This window comes from Bos javanicus, chromosome X (genome assembly GCF_032452875.1).
Source record: "Bos javanicus breed banteng chromosome X, ARS-OSU_banteng_1.0, whole genome shotgun sequence".
NCBI lineage: Eukaryota > Metazoa > Chordata > Mammalia > Artiodactyla > Bovidae > Bos > Bos javanicus.
The window spans coordinates 143,715,293-143,737,997 of NC_083897.1; the positions used below are offsets into that span (position 1 = coordinate 143,715,293).

General features: G+C 49.8%; 1 protein-coding gene across 8 annotated transcripts in view; it reads left to right on the forward strand.

Moving 5' to 3' along the window:
• The window catches only part of DHRSX (dehydrogenase/reductase X-linked), a 263,342-nt gene that overhangs the window by 137,029 nt on the left and 103,608 nt on the right, over positions 1-22,705 (forward strand). For 2 of the 8 annotated variants that reach the window (XR_009734803.1, XR_009734804.1), the window contains exons 7-8: positions 5,341-5,584; positions 11,534-14,278. Coding sequence is in view for 3 of the 8 variants with exons in the window: in XM_061408286.1 (XP_061264270.1) it covers positions 5,341-5,565 (225 nt within the window). In the remaining 5 variants the exon portion in view is untranslated. The other 6 variants (XR_009734805.1, XM_061408286.1, XM_061408287.1 and 3 more) reach the window with 6 other exon arrangements.

Sequence of the window (22,705 nt, forward strand, 5' to 3'; positions counted from 1 at the left end):
GAGCATCCATGGAGCACAGCCCACGGAGCGTCCCATGGACCAGAGGGCATGATCCACAGGGGGTGAACCCAGGGTCTGGTTAGAGGCCATTGAAAGTGTGGAGAGAGACAGAAGGAGATTGTTTTGAGGACAACTCCAGGACTTCCCTGGTGGCCCAGTGGCTAAGATTCCACACTCCTAGTGCAGGGGCCCTGGGTTCAATCCCTGGTCAGGCAATTATATTTCACATACCACAGCCTAATTCATGTGCCAAAACAAAAGATGCCCCGTGCCACAAGAAAGACCTGGTGCAGATAAATATAAATGTGTGTGTGTCCGACTCTTCACTACCCCGTGGACTGTAGCCCGCCAGGCTCCTCTGTCCATGGGATTCTCCAGGCAAGAATACGGGAGTGGGTTGCCATTTCTTTCTCAAGGGCATCTTGCTGACCCAGGGATTGAGCCCACGTCTCCTGCATTGGCAGGTGGATTCTTTAGCACTGAGCCATGGGGAAGGCCAAATATATAAGTATGAAGAAAAAAAAAAGACCATTCCAGAGAGCACATCATAATGTCTTGACTCGTTGACCTCGGAAGGTGAAACAAGGAAGTCTCAGGAGGCATTTGGGGTTTCTGATGCAGGAACACCAGGCTGCACATTGATGCCTGTCTGGGAAATGGGGTACCAGGCAGGTGAGAAGGAAAGATGGTTTGACCCTGAGGTGTGTCCGTGGGGTCTCTGCCTCCAGTGCCAGCTGGGGTGCTGAGAGTGTGTGTCCGCAACTCAGAGGAACACACAGAAAGTGCAGCTTTCAGGGATTCTGGCAGAGACGCAAGGGACTTGTCAGGTCATGAGCTTGGGGGACATGCCCATCCTGATTCAGGAGGACGGTGGGGAGGGTTGGGGTCTCTGGAAGAACCAAGATCTGGCCATCCTGTGCACCCTGCTGCTCCCTTGCCCTCCCTCTACTCTGCCCCTCACCTTTGTAATTTCTTAATTCTGGATAATGGCATCTCCTAAGATTGTTGTGAGTGGCGCTGACATAATATGTGGGAAAGCGTTTCCAATGCTGCAGAGGGCTGTGTAATTATGTAATTATAACACATTCATCTTTCTCTGCAGCACATAGCTCCCAGCTCTGTTGAGCACAGTTTCAATCCCACCCTCTGCTCTCTTTGCTTTTTATTTTGGTTTCTTTTTTCCATGCGTGTATACCCAGCCATCGACCCAATGCCCCTTCCTGTTGTGGGAGCTCTTATCTAAACTATCTTTCTTGGTATTTGGGGCCACAAAAATATTGTTGTTCTCATACAGTTGCTCAGTCACGTCTGGCTCTTGATGACCCCATGGGCTGCAGCATGCCAGGCTTTCCTGTCCTTCACCATCTCCTGGAGTTTGCTGAAATTCATGTCCATTGAATCGGTGATGCCATCCAACCATCTCATCCTCTGTCGCCCCCTTCTCCTCCTGCCTTCAATCTTTCCCCAGCATCAGGGTCTTTTCTAATGAGTCCGTTCTTCGCATCCGGTGGCCAAAGTATTGGAGTTTCAGCTTCAGCATCAGTCCTTCCAATGAATATTCAGGACTGATTTCCTTTAGGAGAGACTGGTTGGATTTCTTTGCAGTCCAAGGGGCTCTCAAGAGTCTTCTGCAGCTCCAGCACTACAATTCAAAAGTATTAACTCGTCAGCGTTCTGCCTTCTTTATGTTGACACTGGTGGCTCTCAGCGTCTCAGACCTCCTTCCTTTCAGGCAGGCATGATGTCTCACGATCCTCGTGGCTGAGACTTAGGACTGTGACGTCAGACGCGGGGAAGAAGAAATGCATAAAACCGTCCGTTTCATGAGCTGTCAAAACATTTGGGAATTAAAACATTACAAATGAAATCTCATTTCCTTCCTCTCTGTCATCTGCCTGAGGCCTGGAAATGTTCTGTAGGTGATCGAGGGCGGCTGTTTTTAGCCCGGCATCTATCATGTGCTTAAGTGGGATAAGTGGATGTGATTAATCCTCCACGAGATGTGTGCGTGCCGAGAATGGCTCCTTTTCAAAAAAATGTCCCTTTTCTATGTCAGAGAACTCTCTGGATGGTCAAGACCACCTTGGGTGAATGTTGTGTGTGTGCATGCAAGGGTATGCATGTGTGTGTGTGAACGTGTGTACATGAGGACATCAGTTCAGTTCAGTCGCTCAGTCGTGTCCGACTCTTTGCAACCCCATGAATTGCAGCACGCCAGGCCTCCCTGTCCATCACCAACTCCCAGAGATATATGTGTGTAAATGTGAATGTGTGTGTCTGTATGTAAATACTTGTGTGTTTTGTGTGTGTGTGCATATGAATAGTTGTATGTGTGTGAAAATGCATGTGTGTGCCTGGGGGAATGTGTGTGTGCATTGAATATATATCTGTGTGCATGTGAATATTTGTATTTGTGAATCTAAGTGCTTGTGTGTGCCTGGGGATATGTGTGTGTGTGTGAAGGTATGCATGTGAATGTGTGTGTGTGTGCATGTGAATATTTGTGTATCCATACAAATGCGTGTGTCTGCCTGGGTGTATGTATGTGCAGACTTGTGAATGTGTGCGCCTGGATGTGTTTGCATGCATATAAGTGCATTTGTGTGCATGGGTGTGTGTGCCTGTGAGTCTGTGTGCATCTGTGTAAATGCATGTGTGTGCCTGAGGGTATGTGTATCCATGTGAATGTGTGTGCCTGGGTGTGTGTGCCTGTGCTCATAAATGCATTTGTGTGCATGGGTGTGTGTGCTCTGAGTGTGTGTGCCTGTGAATATTTGTGTGTGCATGTGAATACATGTGTGTACTTGGGTGTGTGTGCATTGAGTATATCTGTGCATGTGTATATTTGTGTGTCCATATGCATGTGTGTGCATGTGAGTGTGTGCATGTGAATATATGTGTGTGTAAATGCATGTATGTGCCTGGTGGTATATGTGTGTGCATGTGAATATTTGTGTATCCATATAGATGCATTTGTGTGCATGGGGGTGTGTGTGTGAGCATGTGAATATCGGTGTGTGCATGGGGGTGTGTGTGCCCGTGAATGTCTGTGCCTGGGTATATGTGAGTGTGTACGCATGAGGGTGCAGTGTGTTTGTGCTTGGGAGTCACATCACCAGACAGAATCCCACGACATCTCGTCCCTCCGGACCGTACCTGAGTTTCTGGCAAAGTGTGCATCCCAAGTTCATGTCCAGGACACCACAGGCACCATCTCCTAAAACAGCCGTCCTTGTGTTCCGTTGGACACGCCGATCACAAGGACTGTTACCCGGATAAGAGGATTTTCGAGGGGTAGGGGAAGTGGACCCCTCCCTCCGCAGACAATGCCCGCTGGACGACCCAAAGGAGGCAGCCTCTAAAGACAGGAGTGGACGCCTCTCAAGACAGTGGAGCCCTGTGGCTACATTAAGGAGGGTCTTTCCCGTGGGGGTGACTCACTCCAGGGACAACACAAAGTGAGGGTTCTGGGCACAGACCCCTGGGATCTCAGCCCGGAGAATGACCGACTTAGGAAGCAGGCTCAGTCCACGAGCTGATTTAACCATGTTTTTGCCACAGAAGTGCAGCTCTCCACGTCAATCCATCTGACCAAGAACAACAGGATATTTGTCACCATGACTACCCAGGAGATGTTCTGAGCCTATCTCCATCTAGAAAATGTGACCATGGGCTTGTCTCCTGGCCTGAATCTGTTTCTGGTCATGCTTCCAGAGACAGACTCATGCAGGCACAGGAGAAGGACCAGGGTTGGGGGAGTTGAGTGGATTTCCAGAAGTTTATTTAAAATGACAAGCTCCAGAACGACCGTTATCTTGACAATAAGATAAAGAAGTCTCCTTGATTCCTAGGTGGCTCAGCGGTAAAGAATCTGCCTTCTAACATAGGAGATGGAGGTTCTATCCCTGAGTCGGGAAGGTCCCATGGATAAGAAAATAGCAGCCCACTCCCGTATTCTTGCCTGGAGAATCCCCGTGGACAGAGGAGCCTGGTGGGCTACAGTCCCCCACCCGTTTCCCGTTTGGGAGCCATAAGTTTGTTTTCTGTGTCCATGAGTCTAGGTACGTTTTGTAAACCAGTACATTTGTATCATCTCTGTTAGATCCCACATATAAGTAACGTCATCCCGTATCTGCTTTTCTCTGACTTATGTTTCTAAGCGTGATATTGTCTGGGTGCATCCATGTTGCTGCAGATGGCATCATTTCCTCCTTTTTGATGCCTGAGTGGTGTTCCATTGTATATGTGGAGACACACACACACACACACACATCACATCTAATCCAGTGATCACGCCCAGGCACCAGCCCTAAGCCCAGAAGCTCAGCATGTGTTACATTCCAACCTTCTGCCTCCCACCCAGCGTCCACTTTTCTCCTGTCACCCTAATGCCTTTCAAGCTCCTTTTCAGACTTTCCGGTTCTCGTGCCGTATCTCCTCCCCTGCTTGGAAAGCGAGAACGTCTCTGCCGTCTGGACGTTTCCTCTAAAATTGCTAGATAGCACTTGTTCAACCCCAAGGCTGAACCGCCATCTGCTTTGACCCAGTGAGCTGGTATTCTGGTTTCATAGAGCCTGCCCTACATGGCAGGAATTAACCCAACCTTGTAAATCAACTCTGCACGCATGCTAAGTCACTTCAGGTGGGTCCAACTCCTTACGACCCCACGGACTGTAACCTCCCAGGCTCCTCTGTCCATGGAATTCTCCAGGCAAGCATACGGGACTTGGTACAGCCCACTGGAGTGGGTAGCCATGCCCTTCTGCAGGGGATCTTCCCAACCCAGGGATCGAACCTGCATCTCTTCTAGTCTCCCACAATCGCCGGCAGGTTCTTTACCACTAGTACTGCCTGGGAAGCCTCGTAAATCAACTATATGTCAATAAAATGAATTAAAAAAAAATTAAAAGACTGGAGACCTGAGTATTTAAACTCAGGGTCTGTGCCCAGAACCCGCACTTTGTCTCAGCCCTGGAGTGAGTCACCTTCATAAAAAAAAAGACCTTCTCATTGTAGCCACAGGGCTCCGCTCTCTTGAGATGTATCCAGCCTTCTCTTTAGAGGCTGCTTCCTTTGGGTCGTCCAGAGGAATGGGGGCCCTTTGTGCATGTGTGTGGGGATGCATGAGAGCGATGTGGATGTGCAACCCACAAGGGCGCACCATTGCGAGGTCTTGGAGTGCCAGCTCACCTAGCCTTGGCCAGCCAGGCTTGACTTGATGAGTCGATGGGCCCCCGGTAAGGGGCCCTGGGTCTCCTTCTCGACATCTGTGGGCTCCCGAGACCCCCGTGTACCTGCTCTGACAGTTGGCATCTTCCTCTGCGTTCCTTCTTCCTGCAGACCCCAGACGAGGGAGCCTGGACTTCCGTCTACGCCGCGGTCACCCCGGCCCTGGAAGGTCTTGGTGGCCGCTATCTCTACAACGAGAAGGAGACCCGGTCTCTGGAGGCCACGTACGACCCAGAGCTTCAGCGGCAGCTCTGGGCCAGAAGCTGCCAGCTGACGGGCATTGCTGATGTGACCTGGGAGACCTTCAGCGGGAGCGGTCTGCCGGGAAGAGCATGATCTGACGGGGAACACCACGGTCAGTGCCGCCCTCGCAGGTCTGTTTGTACTGAACCGCATCTCTCCATCACCCTCATCCCCCCGACCCTCTGGGCTCTGTATCCCCCGAGGGTCTCCCGTCGGGACCCGGGTGGGAACTCACGGGAAACAGGGAATGCTGAGTGGACCCCTGAGCTGGTGTGGTTCTCAGCCATGAATCCTGTGATCCCCCACTATGTGTCCAATTGTACTGGGTGCTCTGAGTCATTAAATCCTGCAAGCCTCATGGGCGGTGTTCCTTCCTTAAAGCGCAGAGGCGCTGTGGGACCCTGGGGTAGATAGACACGTTTTGGGTGAAACACACACTTTCAAGGGAAGTCTGGAAGCTTTGAGGATGTCCTGGGTTCCTGTCTCTCTCACACACGAATCGTGCCAGAGATGCGTCTCTGATTCCTGGCTCCCAGAAAGGCAGACGCTTTGAGCCTTCCTTCTTTACTGCCTTGATCAAGGGTCATGTGACCCTGCACCGTCTTCAGGAGGACCGGCTCCTAGGGGCTAATATGTGGCCCCCAAGGCTCCCACCAGGGGTCTCACCCCACAACTCATGGAAGGACCATCTCCTGAGAGGTAGGTAATTCTGTAGGACACATGATGCCAGGGGAGCCCGGGACATAGTCCCCATGGGGCTCTCTAGGATGCAGGTGTGGACAGGACGTGGGCGTCTGGACCACCTCCACCACCTTTTCGGGTCTCGGTCATAGAACGGCAGCTGTGCTGTCCCCTCACCCTTCAGTGGGCACACGAAACCTCTCTCCTGCTCTCTGCCTTTCCGTTCATCATCTGTCAATATGGGCATGTCCTTCTCCTGGAGTATGGATTATACTGCAGGACGTGGGTTATCCTTCAAGCCAGAATATGGTTGTCACTTTTTAGTCGCTCAGTCATGTCTGACTCTTTGCGACCCCCTGAACTGTAGCCCCCCAGGCTCCTCTGTCCATGGGTAGTCTCCAGGCAAGAATACTGGAGTGGGTTGCCATTTCCTTCTCCAGGGGGCCTTCCTGGCACAGGGACTGAACCCAGTCTCTTGTGTCTCTCGCATCAGCAGGCAGATTCTTTCCCACTTTGCCACCTGGGAACGTGCAGATGTGTTCATATTTGGGACAAGAATCACTGCCAATAATAATGGAGGTCTTCAGATAGGACGTTGTTCTTGCTTACCAATGTGCTCGTGAGGTTGTTTATCAGAGATAGGTGGAGGGAGATTTGGTTACGGAAGAGGAGGGGGTTATGGGACTATGGAGGCAGAGACGGGAGGGAGGCGGCCACCAGCCCCAGGACGGACACCTGGAGCCCCCAGAAGCTGGAAGAGGCAGGAAGGACCCTCTCCTGGAGACTCCGGAGGGAGCTCAGCCCTGGGACCCCTTGACCTCAGACGTCTGGTCTCCAGGACTGGTGGACGATGGATGGTTGGTTGTCAGGACTGGGAGAGGATGGATTCCTAAGGTTTTAAGTCAATCAATGAGAAGCCTGCGTTAGCCTGAAAATGTTCCTGGAGGATAGTGGGTTCTGATGGGTGGAGCCTAGAAGTGGGGCCTTATGTGAATATACGTTCTCTGCAGATATGGTGAAGTGAAGGGTCTGAGATGAGGTCCTCTTGAACGGGGGTGGCCCTAAACCCAGGGACAGGGTCCTTATAAGACACAGAAGAGGAGAGACATGGATGCAGAGGAGAAGCCACGTGGAGATGGAGGCAGAGACGGGAAGGAGGTGGCCACCAGCCCAGGGACGGATGCCCAGAGCCTCCAGAAGCCAGAAAAGGCAGGGAGGACCCTCCCTTGGAGCCTCTGCAGGGAGATCAGCCCTGCATCTGAAGAAGTGAGAGACAATGGTCTTCCCTGCTGGTGGTCCAGTGGTTCAGACTCCAGGCTTCCAGTGCCAGGGATGTGGGTTTGATCCCTGATCAGGGAACTAAGATCCCACATGCTACATGGTGCAGCCAAAAGAAAAATTATTTTAATGTGAAATAAATAAATTATTAAAAAACTGAGAATAAATTTCCGTTTTTTAAAAAACACCAAAAGGCTTCCTTGGTGGCTCAGAAGCTGTCTGCCATTGTAGGAGACTAGGGTTCAGTGCCTGAGTCAGGAAAATTCCCTGGAGAAGGGCATGGCAATCCACTCTAGTCTTCTTACCTGGAAAATCCCATGAACAGAGGAGCCTGGCGGGTTACAGTCCATGGGGTTGCAAAAAGCCAGACACAGCAGCTAAAAAGACAAACAGAACACCAATACCACGATCATGATTTGATACGAGAAACTTACACAGTTGTTGACCCGTATGAACATCTCATACAGGGTGGTGGACTCTTGCCTGGACCCATGCCCACCAGTCAGGTCAATGAAGGCTCCATCCTGTCTCTGAGAACGGCTCTTGGGTTCTCAGAGTCTAGCGTGGAGAGTTTGGACATGTGGGATCCCAACAAAATGACTGTATGTGTTTCCTGCCAGACCGCACCCTAGACTTCAAGACCAGTGACCGCTGGTTAGCTAGCCATATTCCCTCGACAGGTGGAACCCTATGGAGGCCCCAGACCTGACATCCCTCGACAGGTGGAATCCTATGGAGGCCCCAGACCTGACATCGGGCTTCCAGCACACTAGGCTTGGGGTTGCAACCAGCAGCTCTTGCAGACTTGGGTTTATACTTCATGAGTATAAGATGATAGAGCGTGCTTCCAGAATGGAGTGTTTATTTTTTTAAACATTTTCTTTAACTATACTTAATTTGCAATATTGTGTTAGTTTTCAGGTGGACAGCAAAGTATTTCAGTTATAAATACCTTGGGTGAGCCAGAACGTTTGTTTGAGGTTCCATAAGATGTTATGGTTGGATGGCATCACCAGCTGGTTGGATGGCATCATTGACTCGACGGACATGAGTCTGAGCAAGCTCCCGGAGTTGGTGATGGACAGGGAAGTGCTGCAGTCCATGGGGTCACAGATTCGGACACGACTGAGTGAATGAACTGAACTGAAGACGTCGTGAAAAAACCCAAGGGAACTTTTTGCCCAATCCTATATATACACACATATTCTTTTTCAGATTCTTTTCCGTTACTGGTTAGTACGAGATATTGAATCTAACTCCCTGTGCTGTACACATACAGTAGTCTGCATGTGTTAATTCCAAATCCCTAATGTATTCCTTCCCCACCTTCTCCTCTCTGCGAACCACAAGTCTGATCTCCATATCTGTGAGTCTCCTTCTGTTTCGAAAATAAATTCATTTGTATCATTTTTTGGTTTTTTTTAGATTTCACATATAAGTGAGTGTCATATGGTACTTGTCTTGCTGGGTCTGATTTCCTTCACTTAGTGTGATAATCTCTGGGTTCATCCGTATTGCTGTTGATGTCATTATTTTATTCCTTTTCATGGCTGAGCATTATTCCATTGTGTGTGTGCACCACATCTTTCTGACCCATTCACCTGTCGATGGGCGCTTAGGTTGCTTCCACGTTTTGGCTGTTGTAAATAGTGCTGGTGTGGTCAGTGGGGTCCGTGTATCTTTTCAAGTTGGAGTTTTCCCCTCTTCTGCGTATAACAACCAGAAGTGGAATTGCTAGATCATACGGCAACTCTTCTTTTTAATTTTTTGCGAAACCTCCATCCTGTTCTCCATAGAGTGTGCACCATTTACATTCTCACCAGCAGTGAAGGAGGGTTCATTTTGCTGGGACAAAGTGTTTATTCAACGGTCACTTAATGAAACCATGAAGGAACAGCACAGTTCTCACTTGGGAATACTCAAGACAACCAAGAATGGATTCTCTCTCAGTCTCCTGCCTCTGGGGCAGGGCGCGCTTCTCGGCAAAGGTGTTCAACTTGAAACAAATCTGCTTCTAAGCAAAGATGCCGAAGCTGTGTCTTGGCACCTAATACCTGCTTCTTCAGCGTGGATGGGGCTGCAGGGACACTGCCCAAACTTTATTTCTGGTGATGGGTCTTCTGGGCACATGGTGTTGGGTGTTGTGGCAATGCCATTCACCTGGTGGCACTGCACAAGAGGAAGCTCCCATAGGGGTCCCCGGCACAGCTTTGAGTCACAGGACACAGCTGTCCTGACACTGTCCCCAGAAACTCACCACATCCTCAGCACGCACATGGCCCCTGGTGTAGGAGCACCGCCACGAATGGTACCCTCCCGGGACGTGTGCGTTTTCATTCCCCTGTCTGCTTGTCGCCATCTGCCTGGAGAATGGCGTGCTCATGGGGGCTTTGCTTCCACCTCTCCTCGGTAGCTCTGCTTCTCTTTAGAAGCAAAAGACAGGAAAAGATTCTAGAGATTTGTGTTCTAAGATATAGTGCAAGAGCCTTTCATGGACATCATTTACTCATCGGTTCATCTGTTCATTCATTCAGCTCTCTGTTCTAAAAGAGTATCAGGTACCTGGATGTTATGGTTTAGGTAGATAGATGGATAGGTAGGTAGATAGATGTATATTAGGCATTATATTCAGACAGATGGATAGGTAGATAGATGCTGGCTAGATGATATTTAGGTAGACATATAGAATGATAGATGGAAAGAGATGGATAGAAAGATAGATACATTATAGAGATAGGTAGACACCAATTGATTGATAGATATACAGGATAGATAGATATGCTAGATGGATGGATAGATATGATAGATATTCAGGACTTATGATGGAGACGATGGATGGATGGATGGATGGATGGATGGTTAGATAAGATGGTTGGGTAGATAGACAGAATGGATGGATAGGTATTCTGGATTGATGATAGGTGTAATGGATGGGTAGATATGATGGTTGGATAGACAGAGAGATAGGATAGATATTCAGGATTGATGGACATGATGCGTAGATGGATGGATAGATAGATGTGATGGTTGGATAGATATGTGGATAGAATGCACGGATAAATAGATGTTAGGATTATAGGTGTGATGGATGGATGGGTAGATATGATGGTTGGGTAGATATATGGATAGAACAGATGGATAAATAGATATTCAGGATTGATGATAGGTATGATGGATACATGGATGGATGGATGGGTAGATATGATGGTTGGGTAGACAGATATGATGATATTCAGGACTGATGATAGACATGGATGGATGGATGGACATACAGATAGGATGAATGGATAGATATTCAGGATTGATGATAGACAGCTGTGATGAATGGATGGATGGATGGATGGATAGATATGATGGATTGACAGATATGATGGATGGCTGGATAGGTAGATATGATGAATGGATAGATAGACATATAGAATGGATGGATAGATATTCAGGATTGATGATAGGTGTGATGGATGGAGGGATGGATGGATATGATGGTTGCATAGACAGATATGATAGATATTCAAGATTAATGATAGACATGATGGGTGGATGGATGTATGGGTGGACGGACAGACAGAGAGATAGGATGGATGGATAGACAGATATTCAGGGTTGATGATAGATGTGATGGATGGGTGGATGGATAGATATGCTGGATGGATGATACAGATGATGGATGGGTGAGTGGATAGGTAGATATGATGGATGGATGGATAGATATTCATGAGTGATGATATTCAGATAGATAGCATTCCAGGAGAGCCAACTTTTTACGTAAATGACCAGTTAATAGATATCTTCCTATGGCAGGGCTATATGTTTTCTCTTACAACTATTCAGCTCTTCCATACAACACACAAGGAGCTACAGACACAATGCTAACGTGTGTGGCTGTGTTCTAATAAAACTTTATTTACAAAAAGGGAGGACAGACTTATCCAAGGTCCGTAGTATGTGGACACCGGGTGTCGTGGGGAGAATTGTAAATCCATCAAGTGGGTGGGAAATTGCCCCCAAAAGACTCAATGTCTGACCTCGTTTCAAGGTCCTGGTGGCCCTTGGATGGAACCCTGAGGTGTGTCTAACTCCAGAGACCATGTTTTCATTACAGATGAACAGGATGCAACGGATTCGGTGTCGCGGGACCAGGAGGCGTTAGTGTAAACGAGCAGGAGACGAGGACATGTGCATTTGAGGTCCTCACCGTCTCGCCCATGTGCGGCTATGATTGGCAGAGATGGGACATCAGCTCACAGGACTATCCACGTGGTGGCCCAAAAGGAAGAAGCCAGAGACTTCTGTAGGTGCCCTGACTCTGCAGGACGTCTCCTTGGATAAGAGACATCCCGACACCCTTCCCATGAGAGCCGTGGTGTGACAAGGAGTCTTCCGGGCACGGGGGACCGGCACCAGGAAGAGAGCAGGCAGAGGTCATAGAGACAGTGGAAGCCAAGGGTCAGAGATCCCTGACCTCCTTCCTCCCTGCTGCAGAATGACAACCACCATGTGAACCCACAAGACGATTGGTGGGTCCCAGTGACTCATCGCTTGGATCTCTGTGTGACGGGGGCCCGTGGTCCCCGTGGACGACCCTGCTGATTCACCCAGCTCATTCTTGTGCTGTCTACACGAGGGTCCTGGGACAGCTGTAACTAAGGACCCCAAACGCGTGGCTAAAAACAACAGACATCCATCCTCCCCTAGCCCTGGAGATGGTCCTCAAATGGTCATGGTGTCCCAAGGCTGAGCTCCATCCAGAGGCTCCAGGGGAGGGTCCTCCCTGCCTCTTCCAGCTTCCAGGGGCTCCAGGCATCCGTCCCTGGGCTGGTGGCCACCTCCCTCCCGTCTCTGCCTCCATCTCCACGTGACTTCTCCTCTGTGTCCGTGTCTCTCCTCTTCTGTGTCTTATAAAGACCCTGTCTCTGGGTTTAGGGCCACCTCCATCCAGGAGGAACCTCATCTCAGACCCTTCACTTCTATCTGGATAGTCAAGAATGATCTCTTCAGCTCAAGATCCCTCATTAGTTACATCTGCCAAGACCCTTTTGCCAACAGTCCTATCCACCAATAATAGGGATTAAGACGTGCTCATAATTTTTGGTAGACAGTATTCAATCCACTACATCCTACATGAACCAGAAAGCTTGAAAACTCAGAAAACATTAGTTCCTTCTCTGATGACCTGGAAAACCATGGAGATCACAGCTTCCTGTATACATATGTAGAGTTACTTTCTTGGTTGACTGACCCATGTAGCTACACAGGACCCTGGGTTCAGAAGAACGTCTATTGCCTTAATGCTCTGCGGCCACCATCTTGAAGTTCTTAATGAAGTGAAAACAAGGAATACACAGTTTCATTTTGCACCAGAACTGCAAATGCTATAGCCTTCTTTGCTCACATTCCTTCCAACCTCAAGAAAGAGAAACAAGTCTACAGCCGATAAGGACACCCCCACCCCCAGCGCATCCTCTCCGCCATCAAAGCATCCATGTGTTCGAGCCTGTCGCGGGTGGTGAAGACCATCCCCAAGGTCCAGCCCTGAATACTCATTGGAAGGACTGAAGCTGAAGCTCCAATACTTTGGCCACCTGATGTGAAGAACCAACTCATTGGAAAAGACCTGATGCTGGGAAAGATTGAGGGCAGGAGGAGAAGAGGGTGACAGAGGATGAGAGGGCTGGATGGCATCACCAATTTGGTGGACATGAACTTGGGCAAGCTCCAGGAGACAGCGAGGGATAAGGAAGCCTAGCATGTTGCAGTCCATGGAGTCACAAAGAGTCAGACATGACTTGGAGACTGAATGATGATAAGGTCCGGTAAGGCTAGTGGGTTTTGGGTGCACACTAGGGGAGCCTCTGAAAACAATTAACGCTCAGCCTCGCCTTCAACAGAATTCCCAAACTCATCCCTTGGAGCATCAGCATTTATTAGACCTCCTCAAGCCATCATCTTGCTCAGACAAGTTTGAGACCCACAGAGATGCAGCTTTCAGCCCTGAATGCTGGCACCTCCCAGAACTGCTCAGATATTCTGCTAAGTCCTATAGCCATGACTGTCCTGTTTGAGAACTAGGATTACTTCCTGTGTTGAAACCAAGATGGAGACATGCCTCATCTAATATTTCCAAACAGCCAGAATGATGTTCCAAGAAGTAGAATCTTGACTTATAGGAAGACCCCAGCCTTTGAGGTTTGTGTGTCACCAGAGAGTCATTGCATGGCTTGAGGCACCAGCTACTCTTCCCCATCATCACCAAGGTGGTTCCTAAGTACAGGCTCAGGATGGGGAAGTTGGCCAAGCTGCCATCCTTTGTCATTGAGAGAACAAGCTTGCTGAGTTCTTGTTCTTGCTGAGTCTCTTGAGAATCCCTGGGACATTCCATAATCCTTGAGCAAAGAGAGGCTCCAAGGTCAAGTGGAACGTTGCAGGATCCTGGCCTCAGATGGCCCCGTCTCATCTCATGACTGCCTTTATGTCATTCATCCACTGGGTGGGCGGGTGTGCGTGCTCAGTCGCTCAGTCGTGTCTGACTCTTTGCAACCCTGTGGACTGTAGCCCTCCAGGCTCCTCTGTCCATGGGATTCTCCAGGCAAGAATGGATATCCAGGAGTGTGGATAGCCAGTCCCTTCTTCAGGGGATCTTCCTGACCCTAGGATATCTAACCCACGTCTCCTGCATTGGCAGCCAGATTCTATACCCCTGAGCCACCCGGGAAGCCCTTGTTCACCAGGGGAGAGAGAGAACTCGGTTCTGGAGAAGTTACCGTGTTCCCTCCACACCTGACTGTGGAACATTCCTCAGAGCTCGGAGACACTGTCCAGCACCTGGAGAGGTCCTGTGCACCATTGGGTGAGTACGGCTGAATCCGAGGCATCATGAGCACTGGGATTCTGGGTTTGAGCCTGGCAGTGATGTTCGGGGAGCCTGGGAGGGGGTGGTGTGGACACGCACAGGGATGGAGGACCTTTTGCCCCTGGGCAAAATGATTCAGTAGGTGGACCCACAGTGTGTGATTCGTCAGTAAGGCTGCTTGTTCGTCCCTTCCATGTAGCATCAGTGAGTTCTGCTCACCAATGGGAATATCCGCCTCATCCATCCATCCATGCATCCATACATCCATCATCTGACTCTCAATACGTCCACCCATCCATCCATCTATGTGTCCATTCATCCGTCCAACCTTTCATCTGTCCATCCTTCATCTATCCATCTACCTATCCATCCATCTCTCTCCATTCACCCATCTGTCCATCCACCCATCCATCCATCCATCATCTATTTCTCCATCCATCCACCTATCCATCCATCAATCCGTCCATCATCTATCTCTCCATCCATCCACCCATCCATCCATCCACCCACCCACCTATCCATCCATCCATCCACCCATCTATCCATCCATCCATCCACCCATCCATCCATCCATCATCCATCCATCTACCCATCATCTCTCTCCATCCATCAATCCATCCATCATCTATCTCTCCATCCATCCATCCATCCATCTATCCATTCACCCACCCACCTATCCATCCATCCATCCACCCATCTATCCATCCATCCATCCATCATCTATCTCTCCATCCATCCACCCATCCATCCATCCATCCACCCATTATCTATCTCTCCTTCCATCAATCCATCCATCCACCCATCCATCCATCCATCTATCCATCCACCCACCCACCTATCCATCCATCCATCCACCCATCTATCCATCCAACCATCCATCAATCCTTCCATCCATCATGTATCTCTCCATCCATTCACCCATCCATCCATCCATCCACCCATCATCTATCTCTCCATCCATCCATCCATCCATCATCTATCTCTCCATCCATCCACCCATCCATCCGCCCATCCATCCACCCATCCATCTATCCATCTACTCACCCATCTATCCACACATTCATCCATCCACCCACCCATCTATCCACCCATCTATCCACCATCCACCCATCCATCCATCCATCCACCCATCTATCCATCTACCCATCCATCCATCTATGTGTCCATTCATCCATCCAACCTTTCATCTATCCATCCTTCATCTAATCATCTACCCATCCATCCATCTCTCTCCATTCATCCATCTGTCCATCCACCCATCATCTATCTCTCCATCCATCCTCCCATCTATCCATCCACCCATCATCTATCTCTCCATCCATCCACCTATCCATCTATCCATCCACCCACCCACCTATCCATCCATCCATCCACCCATCCATCTATTCATCCACCCATCTATCCATCTACCTGTCCATCCATCTTTGTGTCCATTCATCCATCCAACCTTTCATCTATCCATCCTTCATCTATCCATCTAACCATCCATCCATCCATCTCTCTCCATTCATCCATCTGTCCATCCACCCATCCATCCATCCACCCATCATCTATCTCTCCATCCATCTACCCATCCATCCATCCATCCATCCATCCATCGTCTATCTCTCCATCCATCCACCCATCCATCCATCCATCAATCCATCCATCATCTATCTCTCCATCCATCCACCCATCCATCTATCCATCTAACCATCCACCCACCCACCTATCCATCCATCCATCCACCCATCCATCCATCCATGCATCAATTCATCCATCCATCATCTATCTCTCCATCCATCCATCCACCCATCCACCCACCCACCTATCCATCCATCCTTCCATCCATCCATCTGTCCTCCCATCTATCCATCTACCAGTCCATCCATGTATGTGTCCATTCACCCATCCATCCTTTCACCTATTCATCCGTCCATGCTTTCATCCATCCATCCATCCAGCATCCTTCCATGTTTTCATCCATCCATCCTTCATCCATCCACCCCCGCATCCATCCATCCATAAATCAACTGCTGATCTATCCATCCATCCACTCACACATCCATCCATCCATCCTTCCAGCAACCGTGTGTAGAGTAGGGCTACCCAGCCAGGCTCTGAGCAAACACTGGATGGAGCTCCCTGTTGAGTGCCACAGAGCTCTTGTCCTAAAGGAGCTAGCCATCTAGGGTGGGATGAGTAATAGCCCCAAGGATATAAAGTCCCAATGCCCAGAAACCGGGGATGTACTGGATGTGATAAGAGGCACTTTTCATGGAAGTGAGCTCTGCAAATGCAGGTCTGTGTCAAATGTGACCCAGTTCCTCTGTCTTGATACCAACTGAATATTGAGGGTGTCTATTTCATAAACACCTCTCACCTTGGCTTTGAGGAAATACAACCATAGGAGTTGCACCAGGCTCCCTCCAAGGCTGGAGGGTTTGGGAGGCTGATTGAGGAAGCTTCTCTGAAGACCCACAGGATGGGTCAGGGAGGTAGCGCCATGCCTGTTTTCCCAAGTGGCCTGGTCCTCAGGATGGGTCAGGTCTCACAATGAGTGCCATCATTAAGCTTTTTGGTGTCTGTCTTGCTGACTCTTCTTCCATCAACTGATGCTGCTAACATGTGCCCTGTCTATACCCGGGTTTGCCGAATGGACAGTGAGACCTATGCATTCTGTCTGAGGGACACTTAGGGGCAAATCCATGCCAGGCATGGTTTTCCATCCAGGCTCTATAGTCACTAAATTTGTCATTTAAGAAACCTGTTGAAGTTGTGTGTGTGGTGTTGTCTGGGTACCGCTATCCTACCGGTTTGTTTAACAAAGGCCACAAGAGCATAAACATTGTCCCAGACATAACAATGTCCTGGGTCTCTGCATGTGTGGTAGGGGAGTATGCATGCGTAGTAAAAAGCTTGAGAACTCTCCAGTCTCTGAGGCTCTCTTCAATGAAGCGAGTCATGGCACAGAACTATAACTCAACTTAGCAACCTTTGTTTTTAGGGCTTCCCTGATAGCTCAGTTGGTTAAGAATCCACCTGCAATGCAGGAGACCCCAGGTTTGATTCCTGGGTTGGGAAGATACCTGGAGAAGGGATAGGCTACCCACTCCAGTATTCTTAGGCTTCCCTGGTGGCTGAGCTGGTAAAGAATCCGCCTGTGATGCAGAGTTCGATCCCTGGGTTGGGAAGATCTGCTGGAGAAGGGAAAGGCTACCCACTCCAGTATTCTGGCTTGGAGAATGCCATGGACTGTATAGTCCGTGAGGTCGCAAAGAGTCAGACACGACTGAGCGACTTTCACTTTCAATGAAGCATTTTCTGAGGTTCACTAACTTCTAGCACTCTTTGAGTTTATTGCTAACTTACAACTTCTGGTGATATCAACTGCATCTATTTCTTCCCTTTTTTCTTTATAATTCTTAGCCTTCCTCCTAGGAGGTCATGTTGAACTTCCCGTGTTTGACGCCTGCCCTTAATTTTTGACTTTTCATATTTCTGGTCACAGTGTCCTCATTTCTGACACTTGGGTGGATCTCACAGATGCAGTCTTATTTGCATGGCTCCTCTTAACCCTCATGGGTAACTGAAATGGGTTTATAATCATTTTACTGTCGTGAGTTCAGGAATGCATTTACCCAGAATGGGCTTAAATTGTCCTTCAAGGACCCTTCGGGACTTCTGGTCTACCACGCTGCCAGATGTGTAGATGCATTGAGAATTTTTCATTCAAGGATATCCTGAGGGGAAGAAACCATAAAATGGTCACTTGTGGACTTCCTAGTGGCTCAGTGGTAAAAATCTGCCTGCCAATGTGGGAGACCTGGGTTCCATCCCTGGGTCAGGAAGAGATCCCCTGGAAAAGGGAATGGCAACCCACTCCAGTATTCTTGCCTGGAGGATCCCATGGACAGAGGAGCCTGGTGGGCTGCAGTCCATGGGGTCGCAAGAGTCGAGCATGACGGAGTGACTGAGCATGCAAGGTGTCCTTGGCAAACGCAAGCAGGCTTTAATGCTCCCTTGTAGCGGAAACCCTGCTTCCTTTCAAAACTCCATCTCTGAAGGGGAGGAAGGAGCAACAATAGGAAGAGTTCCAACAACCTTCGTAATAGAAACAGACCCTGTTACTCGGTCGCTTCAGTCGTGTCTGACTCTCTGTGACCTCGTGGACTGTAGCCCACCAGGCTGCTCTGTCCGTGGGATTCTCCAGGCAAGAACACTGGAGTGGGTTGCTATTTCCTCCTCTAGGGGATCTTCCCGACCCGGAGATTGAACCCTCTTCTCCTGCATTGACAGGCAGGTTGGTTAACATGCTGAGCCACCTGGGAAGCCCAGACCCCGTTGGGTTCTATTATTTCCTGCCAGTCTTTGAAATTCTTTCCATGCAGGGTGTTACAAGTACCAAAGCAGGATGAAATGCAGCAATCTATTTCCGAGATGGTGAAGGACCTCAGAGGCATCGCATGAGTGATGGTGTGCTGGCCATGGGGCTGGAAGGAGTTATGAAACTGTCCACGGTGATTCAGAGAACACCAGAAGCTGTCAGAAGCATGGGATTCGCTTTCAGGACCTGCCTGGGGTGTTGGGGAACACGGCAAGTGGTCACGTTAGAGATGCAGAATTATTTCTCGAGGGAAATGACCAAAAGCATCGCCAGGCGGTGCAGGGGGCAACTCTCCGCTTGGAAAGTGGTGGCCGGAGCCCCAGTGGGTCACACCGGCGAATGGACGTGTCGGAGAGGTTCGCGAATCTGCAGAGGGACATCAGGACATGGCCCGGAAACAGGACCAAGTGGCCACATGCCTGCACTTCGGATTTCTCACAATCCTGGAGAATCCTGGAGAAAACTCCAATACTGGGGTGGGTTGCCATTTATGTCTCCAGGGGATCTTCCTGACCCAGGAACGGAACCTGCATCTCCTGGGCTTCCCAGGTGGCGCTAGTAGAAGGAAGGATGAAAACAGAAAACAAAAATAGGCGCTAGGTGATGGTAGATAAGAGGTTGGTGATGGATACGCAGACAGACAGACAGACTGCGTCTCTTAAGCTAAGTCAAGGTTTCTCAGCCTCAGCCCTACTGACGTCTGGGGCTGGACTCTGCCGTGGGGTGTCCTGGGCACCGTGGGGATGGGGCAGCATCCCTGGTCACCCCCCACCACACTTCGGGAGCCCCACCACCGTGGTAACACCCCAGACGCTGGGTGTCTGTGTCCCAACGTCCCCAGACATTGCCAGGGTCCCCTGGAGACCAGGGTCCTTTGTGGATCCCGAGGCCCCGCTCCAAAGACTAAACCGTTCAAAGCCGCGTGCAACTAGCTTTTAGAACAGCAGAGCTGGGATGCACATTAAAATTCCAAGTGAGTTATCCGTGTGTTCCAGACGAAATTTTTTAAAAAAGTAATAACAGAGCTGCTGAGATCCACCAAGCCCTTGAGCTCTGTTGTTTACTTCTCAGGCAGAGGTGTCCCCGGCTACCCTTTCTCAGAGCACTCGGGGTCTGGGAGGGGGGAGAAGCTGGTGGACGTGCATCTCAGAACATCCGTTCCCCCCAACACCTGCCTGCCCGCCTGCCTGGTCCAGGGGCCCCTCCCCGAGATGCAGCCTCAGCAGCTGGACGGAGCTGGTACCCAGCCCAATGGCGTGGACAGAGACTGGGGATGTTAAGAGGATCCAAGCACGGAGTCCTGCCAGTGCCAAGCAGCAGTGACATGCTTGCCTTCTCTGGAATCACGGGGTCGTGGTACCACTTCCAGCTCCACTCTGGACCTGTGTGGGCAGGAGGGGAGGAGGAAAAGGGAAGGAGACAGAGAGAAGCAGAGAGAGACAGAGAGAAACAGAGAGAGAGAGAAGCAGAAAGAGATGGAAGCCGACAGAGAGAGACACAAAACAGTTCATTTTAGTTCAGTTCACTCGCTCAGTTGTGTCCGACTCTTTGCAACCCCATGGCCTGCAGCATGCCAGGCCTCCCTGTCCATCGCCACCTCCCGGAGTTTGCTCAAACTCATGTCCATCGAGTCGGTGATGCCATCCAACCATCTCATCCTTTGTCATCCCCTTCTCCTCCTGCCCTCAATCTTTCCCAGCATCAGGGTCTTTTCAAATGAGCCAGCTCTTTGCATCAGGTGGCCAGAGTATTGGAGTTTCATCTTCAGCATCAGTCCTTCCCATGAATACCTAGGACTGGTCTCCTTTAGGATGGACTGGTTGGATCTCGTTCAAGTCCAAGAGACTGTCCAGAGCCTTCTCCAACACCACAGTTCAAAAGCATCCATTCTTGGGCACTCAGCTTTCTTTACAGTCCAACTCTCACATCCGTACGTGACTCCTGGAAAAACCATAGCTTTGACTAGATGGACCTTTGTTGAGAGAAGGAGACAGAGAGGTAAAGATGGATGCAGAAAGAGAGAGAAGCAGAGAAAGGTGGGTTTATCTGCAAGGCACCCCGTGTAGGTCCAAGTAAACAGACAAGCAGCTCATGGTCAGAAGACCTGAACACCCGGAAGAGTTCATTTCAGGTTCATTTCAAGGTCCCTGAAGACCTTCTGGGAATCGCTTTTTTTTAAAGACAGAGTGTGGCAGAGGGTCCCAGGGTGTGTGATCAACTGCTGACCATCTTCTGATTGGCTGGTGGTGATGTCATGGGGAGCCAGCATGACCCACCTTCTGCTTCCAGCCGTCTGGGGTCCCCGTGGTGGTGGGTAGGGCACACGGTTAACTTCTTCCACCTCCTAGGGGCTTCAGTGTCTGCAATACAGCTCAAAGGACACAGCTCAGAATATTACCTCCAGCCCTTGAGGAGGAGCTGGAGGCCCTTGGCTGTGTTTAGTGGCTGAGCTGATTGCCCTTGGCCTTCTTTGACTGTTTCCCTTTGTTTCTGCTCTTACTCACTTCTCTGATTCAGTTTATTCTTTGGCACTCGGCAAAGTCCTAGGAGGCAAAAGCTTTCTTCTCAACAACAGGCAGGAGGAGAACACGAGGCAGTGGGTGTTCTGCCCAGGGAAGGACCCGCAGAGTCGGCTCATTTACAACGTTATTAATAAGAATTGTAGACATTCTAGAAATGAAGCAAAAGCTACCCCACGTCCCCTTTCATTCTCATGCACGCTCAGTAACTCAGTCGTCTCTGAGTCTTTTGCAAACCCGTGGACTGCAGCCCACCAGGCTCCTCTGTCCATGGGATTCTCCAGGCAAGAATACTGGAGCAGGTTGCCATGCCCTCCTCCAGGGGATCTCCCCTACCCAGGGATCAACCCCATGTCTGCTGCATCTCCTGCATTGGCAGGGGAGTTCTTTACCACTAACAGCACAGGCTTTTTTTTTTTTTCTCTCCGCAGCATCTGATGAATCTCAAATGTTTTCAGCCTAAAATAATTCTCAAGCCATTTCTAATCCCCACGGAGTAAAAAATGTTAGCAAAATAAGAGACGAGAACTCAAGCCAGTGAAATTGAAAGTGGCTCAGCTGTGTCTCACTCTTTGCCACCCCATGGACTGTATATCCATGGGATTCTCCAGGCCAGAATACTGGAGTGGGTAGCCTTTCCCTTCTCCAGCAGATCTTCCCAACCCAGGTCTTCTGCATTGAAGGCAGACTTTTTACCAGCTGAGCCACCAGGGAAGCCCAAGAATACTGGAGCAGGTAGCCTATCCCTTCTCCAGCATATCTTCCCAACCCAGGAATTGAACCAGGGTCTCCTGCATTGCAGGCAGATTCTTTATCAACTGAGCTATCAGGGAAGCCAACAAGTCAGCAAGACGTGTGTTGAAGTAGGTTGATGCTGTCGACCAAAAAATACAGTCACCACCTGGTATCAGAGGTGTTTTATTGGGTGGGCGTGTTGAGGACTCGGAGCCCGGGAGACAGCATCTCAGTAGCTCTGAGAAAACCACTCCAAGGAGGCGGGAGGGGGAGTCAGGCTGTATACAAGTTTGCAACAAAGGGAGTAGGCGGTCTGCACAGCAAAGATCAGATATCAGTGAAGGAATTGAGGATTCTCTGTAAGGGAAGGTGCACCCTGTGGGCTCATCGAATTCACTCGGCTGTCTGGGGCCTGAGCCTGTTCCCTTGTTCACCTTCAGGAAAGGTGGAGGTCACGGTTGGCTGATTCTTGTATTCTCCCAGCTCCTCTGCAATCACTGTGGGGGTGGTGGATCCAAATTTTGCCAGTCTCGTGGCCCAGACAGTAAAGAATCCGCCTCCCATGCAGGAGACCCAGGTTTGATCCCAGGGTTGGGAAGATCCCCTGGAGAAGGAAATGGCAACCCACTCCAGTATTCTTGCCTGAAGAATCCCATGGATGGAGGAGCCTGGTGGGCTACAGTCCACGGGGTCACAGAGAGTCTGACATGACTGAGCTGCGTTCACTCAACGTTCACATTTGGAGGCTGGAAGTCACTGGTGGCTGTGACATTTCTTGCTTATTGTTACGGCCGGAGATATTAT